The sequence below is a fragment of the Portunus trituberculatus genome, chromosome 50 (genome assembly GCF_017591435.1).
Source record: "Portunus trituberculatus isolate SZX2019 chromosome 50, ASM1759143v1, whole genome shotgun sequence".
In the NCBI taxonomy this organism is placed as follows: domain Eukaryota; kingdom Metazoa; phylum Arthropoda; class Malacostraca; order Decapoda; family Portunidae; genus Portunus; species Portunus trituberculatus.
The window spans coordinates 24,874,800-24,881,637 of NC_059304.1; the positions used below are offsets into that span (position 1 = coordinate 24,874,800).

Genomic DNA, 6,838 nt, shown 5'->3' on the forward strand with positions numbered 1-6,838 from the left:
TGCCCTGTTTGTCCTTGCCCCCACCCTCTCCCCCATTTTGCCCTTGCCCTCCTCCCCCCTTCTCTCTCTCTCTCTCTCTCTCTCTCTCTCTCTCTCTCTCTCTCTCTCTCTCTCTCTCTCTGTTAATCATAAAACTGAGGTTATGCTTTATTTTCCCACTTTTTGTTTAGCATGTAGCTGTCTGTCCTTGTATTCCGATGTAGTATAATGTTCGTGTTTATTTGTGCTGCTCTCGTTTCCCTTTCTGCTCTATGACAGATAATGAGGGAAGGCGATGGTGCGTTGTGTTGATAAGATGAGAATGGGGGGGGAGTATGGGGATGAGAAGTGCTATATAGTAGGATGGGGTGGGTGGTGGTCGTTGGGGCCTTGGGTGGTTGAAGGAGTAGATTGTGGGCGTGTGAGGACTTGTTGCAAAGATTTGAAAGAAGCACCCACTTATACAGTACCTCCTCTTGCAGTATACCCCTAAACCTTACACATGCCTTCCACACGCTCTCTCTCTCTCTCTCTCTCTCTCTCTCTCTCTCTCTCTCTCTCTCTTCCACCCGACGTATGTCCTTCTTTCTCTGTCTCTGTGCAACCTTCTTGTCCTCGCCATCAGTCCTTCCTTCACCCGGCTAATGTCTCTCAGAGAACTCGCAATCCTTCTGTATAGTCCCCCTATGCTCCTACTCCCACACATGCCCTCTCCCCGCTTTTTTTCTCCTCTTCCTTCACTGTCCTTGCCATTGCAGTCGATTACAATGCAAGGTCTTGAAAAAAAGTCATTGATAAAGTCTGGCAACCTTCCTGTGTGTGTGGTTAGGTGTTTACGATCGTGGTTTGTTTCTCATTATGTGATGGTGGTAGTAGTGATGGTGGTGGAAGAGCTTCATACTTTTTACCGCACATAGCAAGATAATACATACTATTAACTTTTCACTTCCTTCTTGACAAAGGACTTCCCTTTCTTTGCATTCGTACGCACTGTTTCCTGTCGCTTTTTTTTTTTCTCTCTCTCTCTCTCTCTCTCTTCTACCAAAAATGTGTTATCTCCAGTATTTATGCCTTCTAAATGAGCAACCAGTCATTCTCTCTTAATCCTTCCACAGCCTTTCCTCCTCCCCACCTCCCTCATCTCCCTGCCTTTCCTCCCTTCTCGGCTGTCTGCTCTCTCCTTCGAAGCTCGCGGCGCTCTACACCACGTGGGTCTGTTGACACCACTCCCCGTGCTTCTCTGCCTCTCCCCCACCATCACCTCCTCCTTTTTCATGTGGATATAATTGTAGTTGCTGACAATCGCCCTAAGCTTTCTCCGCACCATCGCCTCGCTTCGAGGTTGCAAGCAGTGCCCTCCCTTACTTTTGTAGGACTGAATGAGTACTTACAGTACTGTACGTACAAGTACCTTGTCACTTATATGCAATGTTTTGTTTGGTCTATCATTCACTATGATTTCTGTTTATTATCATTATTTCTTTTAACATTTGGTGTAATTTACTCGGTAACAATTGATTTAAATTCCTTCTTTTTCCTCCTCCTCATATATATATATATATATATATATATATATATATATATATATATATATATATATATATATATATATATATATATATATATATATATATATATTATTCACAACAATATTATGGATATTTTTCTCATCTTTTTACTCTCTCTCTCTCTCTCTCTCTCTCTCTCTCTCTCTCTCTCTCTCTCTCTCTCTCTAGTGTGGTTATTGTATTGCGTCATGGAAACACAATACAGTAAAACCTCGCTTGACGAACGTCTCTAAGGACGAACAATTCGGGAGACGACCAAAAAATTTGTCAATACAGAAGCTCCCCAACTTACGAACATAATGGGGACCGAGAGGCTGTTCTTAACTCCATTTGTTCGTATATCCAAAGTCGGGTCTCCATTGCCTTTTTCCCATTGTTTTAAAGTTTTGTTTACATTAAGAATACCTGTACATAAATCCCAATAAGTACGACATACCTTATACAGTACCTGTAATATGTAATGCTTTTAATATTAATTTACTCGGTAACAATTGATTTACATTCCTTCTTTTTCCTCCTCCTCATATACTTATATATATATATATATATATATATATATATATATATATATATATATATATATATATATATATATATATATTATGGATATTTTTCTCATCTTTTTACTTCTTACTTTCCTAATACTAGTAACATCAGGTGTTGCGAAGGAATCTGCTGCACTATAATTAGGCTGGCCAGATAACGAGTGTGGTGGCAGAGGTTACCTGGGCTTGTTTGTGACCACCTCACCAAGAGAGAGAGGGAGAGAGGGAGGGAGTGAGGGAGGATTGTCAAGCCAACCTCTCTCTCTCTCTCTCTCTCTCTCTCTCTCTCTCTCTCTCTCTCTCTCCATGAGTTTTTCTTTATGTTTTCTTGTTCCCCTCCCGTTCTACATTTATTTTTTATTAGTTTGACTTATTTCATTTTACTTTTCCACAACCAATATCCCACAATGGCTCCCTCAGTCCTTTACTTCTCGTCTTAAGGCGGGTTCACACGTGCCAATTTGCGACTGAATTTTCTTCTTCCAGTGACGATACTGAAGCGGTGATTGCTCATTTTTTTGGCGTACCGGAAGAGTCAACAGAAAAGAAAATGTCTGCACATATGTCCCTAGCTAAGTAGAAGGGAAGAAAGGAGTGTCTACCACACTAATTTTAAAGAAACTGCACTCAAAGTAAAATCCTGACAAGTCTTCGGGTCGCCAAAAGAAGAGCATGCAAGCGTGCACACACACACACACACACACACACGGCCCGGTAGCTCAGTGGTTAGAGCGCTGGCTTCACAAGCCAGATGACCGGGGTTCGATTCCCCGGCCGGGTGGAGATATTTGGGTGTGTCTCCTTTCACGTGTAGCCCCTGTTCACCTAGCAGTGAGTAGGTACGGGATGTAAATCGAGGAGTTGTGACCTTGTTGTCCCGGTGTGTGGTGTGTGCCTGGTCTCAGACCTATCCCAAGATCGGAAATAATGAGCTCTGAGCTCGTTCCGTAGGGTAACGTCTGGCTGTCTCGTCAGAGACTGCAGCAGATCAAACAGTGAAAAATTACACACACACACACACCCATATATATATATATATATATATATATATATATATATATATATATATATATATATATATATAGGTGGACAGCTAGATCAGTAAACAAATATAGATAGATAGATGAATAGATAAATAAATAGAAAAAAAGGAGTGATAGACAGAGATAGATAATTGTTGATGATTAGTAATTGTAATCTCTTTCATATATTTTCTCCAGATGATATTTAAAGTCAATAAACCTTCATGTCACCTCTGATACATGTTTACTCAGGGTTGTTGGGTGAACCTGGGACACCAAACATACTCATTCATGAAAGCAACTAAGAAGTCAGTGAGTTTGTTTATGGTAGATGGAGAAGGGGCGAATTATGATAAACTCTCTCTCTCTCTCTCTCTCTCTCTCTCTCTCTCTCTCAACTGTGTGAAGTCGCTATGAAGAGTAGGTCGTTGTCTATACTTGGGGGTCCTTTGGGACCATGGGTGGTTATATTTTACCTGCAGATTAAGGGATTATTTTTCCCATACAAGGGAAACTTCTAAATTGTTCGCTAAGTTTCATTTATTTTCACATCAAATCTGTAGTCGCCAGCTCATTCCGTACTAGTACACGTACTGTAGTACGTACTTGTATGTACTGATCCTGTTTGATCCTTTGTGAGAGGAGACGTTAATTAAGAGGAAAAACTGGAAGGGAAGTAAGATGAAGGAAAGGAAGAGGAGGCGACATGCTGGCGACAGGTCAGATTTTTTTTAGGGTCAGAATAGAAGTGAGGTCAAACGCAGTCCTACCAAGTGTCGCTTTTATATATATATATATTATATATATATATATATATATATATATATATATATATATATATATATATATATATATATATATATATATACATACTTATACAATATCGCTTGTTATTTTCCTTTTTTCCCTCCCGCCACTCAGGTGCTCTCTCTCTCTCTCTCTCTCTCTCTGTTACTACGGTGTGTGTAATTCACCTCGGTCGCCCGCTGGTCACCCAGTCAGTCTTCCCCATTAAGGAGCGAGCTCAGAGTTCATAGACCGATCTTCGGGAAGGACTGAGACCACAACACACTCCACACACCGGGAAAGCGAGGCCACAACCCCTCGAGTTACATCCCGTACCTATTTACTGTTAGGTTAACAGGGGCTACACATTAAGAGGCTTGCCCATTTGCCTCGCCGCCTCCGGGATTCGAGCCCGGGCCCTCTCGAGTGTGAGTCGAGCGTGCTAACCACTACACTACGCGGTGTGTGTGTGTGTGTGTGTGACAGCGGCTATTCTTCTCTCCCATAGTGCACGTGTTGGCTGTGACCCTTGTTTTGAAGCTAGTTCCTAGGCAACTCTCTCTCTCTCTCTCTCTCTCTCTCTCTCTCTCTGTTACTACGGTGTGTGTGTGTGTGTGTGTGTGTGTGTGTGTGTGTGTGTGACAGCGGCTATTCTCCTCTCCCATAGTGCACGTGTTGGCTGTGACCCTTCTTGTTTTGAAACTAGTTCCTAGGTAACTCTCTCTCTCTCTCTCTCTCTCTCTCTGGATTGATATGGTCGATCTTGGTACTATATAGTAGGTAAAGGCAATGTTGCACTTTAGATCCGCCGGTTGGAGGAGTGAACGTCACGCTAAATTAATAAGATTACGCATGAAATGATTAAAAAAAAAAAAAAAAATATATATATATATATATATATATATATATATATATATATATATATATATATATATATTATTGCTACCATCTTTTTCCTACGATGGTATTCAATGACTATCGATGCTTATCGATTTTGTCCTTGATTTTCCTGACGGAGGTTATGGTACGGTGGGAGATACAGTGTTGGAGGGGAAGAATAGGCACCTCTCGATGACCTCACCGATGACGTCGGGTTTCAGGAACCAGCAGCAGCGGTGCCACGTCTCACATACAGAAGACTTCTTTTGTGTGTGTGTGTGTGTGTGTGTGTGTGTGTGTGTTAGAGAGACCGGAGTTCTACCATGTAATTGATATTGAAATGATACTTAGAAATAGAATAGCTTAATAATGTGCGATAAAAAAAAACAAAGGTCATGATAAAAATCAATGATAAAAGAGAAATATATGAACACCGTCACCCACGGTCCGAGAAGCAAACAAGAGCAGGTGGCAAAGTGGGCGGGGGAGGCTGAATCGGGGATGGACGATCAGGGCGAGGCAGGAGACGGGTAGCTGCCAAGGGCGAACCACAAACTAATTCTTCACTGAATAATCACCTTCCCCGCCTTTCACTGTAGCATTAACACAGAACATACAGTACCCTAATGAATTATTAAGATAGTCACACTTGGCCTTGGATGATGTAGCTATAACTGATCGGTAATCATTCACAATAAATTTGTATGTAATGTAAAGGCAAATTTGAAATGAAACAAACCAATTGTTTGATGAAATGACACTGAAAATGCATTACCTATACTAACCTATCATTTTCCTATTCTGTAGGTCTTCAGTTTTGGCGCGAAATAATAAAGGATTTTACGTATGTTTTGTACGTAGTATATTGATGATATAATATTTCTTGTGATATAACCATATACGTAGTAGTTATTTGAAAAATCAAATGCAAAAGTAGCAACACAAAGGAATTTTATCTTGAATGCTTGCTGAAATTTCTCTTTATATATAATTTTCTTCTTGAAGAGAGAAGAAGTGCCGTTATTTCATGTGTGGTGGCGTGTGTAGATTATGAATACGTCCGTCGTACAGCAACAGAGGTTTAGCAACAGTGATGACGTCACTCAGTGTGTGTTGATGGAATCCAAGGGGAGGCTGGCCGTACAGCCAGTGTTTGGGAAAAAATATTTTCTTTACACTCCTGCTGTAGACCATCCTCCCACAGGAAGAAGTAATAAGGTAAGTTAGAACACTGGGAAAACTAACTGTTCTGGGGACTGGACTAACCTCTTGGTTTTCTGAAACTTAGTTATCTGAAAGATTCTCCGACGAGCTGCAAGTAACACATGCTTCAATGGATAAAGTTGGTGTGACTACCTGGCTACTGTGATGTCTCCAAGCAGCTACATATTGTGGTAGAAGTATGTAGGGAGACGATCTGGCGGGTGGCGAGTACCCTTGAGGAAGTTGAGGGTGTGTAATGTGACCGAGTCCCAAGTGCAATGTTGTCAAGCCTTTGGCTGTCACATGTGATCATCCACGTGATGGAGTTTGAATAAGCAAACACATAGATGAGTAATGAAACAAATATAGAATGTGGATATAGAGGAACCAAAGTTTACTGTACTAAATGGGATACGGTATGTAGATATTATTACATGATGACTTTTTAGCAAATGTAATATAGCCGTCCATCAAACAGATGTTTGTCGATCCTGGATTGTTCACTTTATAGCAATGGTGATATATTTTAAGCCGTATAAAGATTGATCTTGCATTGTGATACTTCCATGTGGAGTGGGGAGTGCTGCCAGACGTGAAGATAAGAGATCGACCAAGATGGTCAGATAAGGAGATTAGGGATCAGTTAAGTACTTCGTCTCAATAAAATGGAGGAAACGGACTGAGAAAACTCAAAATATTGTAATATTTGTATAATAAATAATGAGGAATTGTATAGGATAAGTGGCTTTCCAAAATTTAAAGTACGATACAAGTGTCAGGTCAAAATGTAGAGATTTCAATAAAAAAAATAGTGCTTTTGCAGAACAAGTTATTATGTTGACTCCTTGCAGTCTGA

The 6,838-nt window shown here is 40.7% G+C and overlaps 1 protein-coding gene across 1 annotated transcript in view; it reads left to right on the top strand.

The window, feature by feature from the left end:
• Window positions 1-5,789: 5,789 nt before the first annotated feature.
• Window positions 5,790-6,838, top strand: part of LOC123500088 (cellular tumor antigen p53-like) — a 38,708-nt gene continuing 37,659 nt past the window's right edge. Inside the window, exon 1 of the mRNA XM_045248737.1 lies at window positions 5,790-5,997. Coding sequence (XP_045104672.1) covers window positions 5,830-5,997 — 168 coding nt within the window. The 5' untranslated portion in view covers window positions 5,790-5,829. The remainder of the gene's footprint in view (window positions 5,998-6,838) is intronic.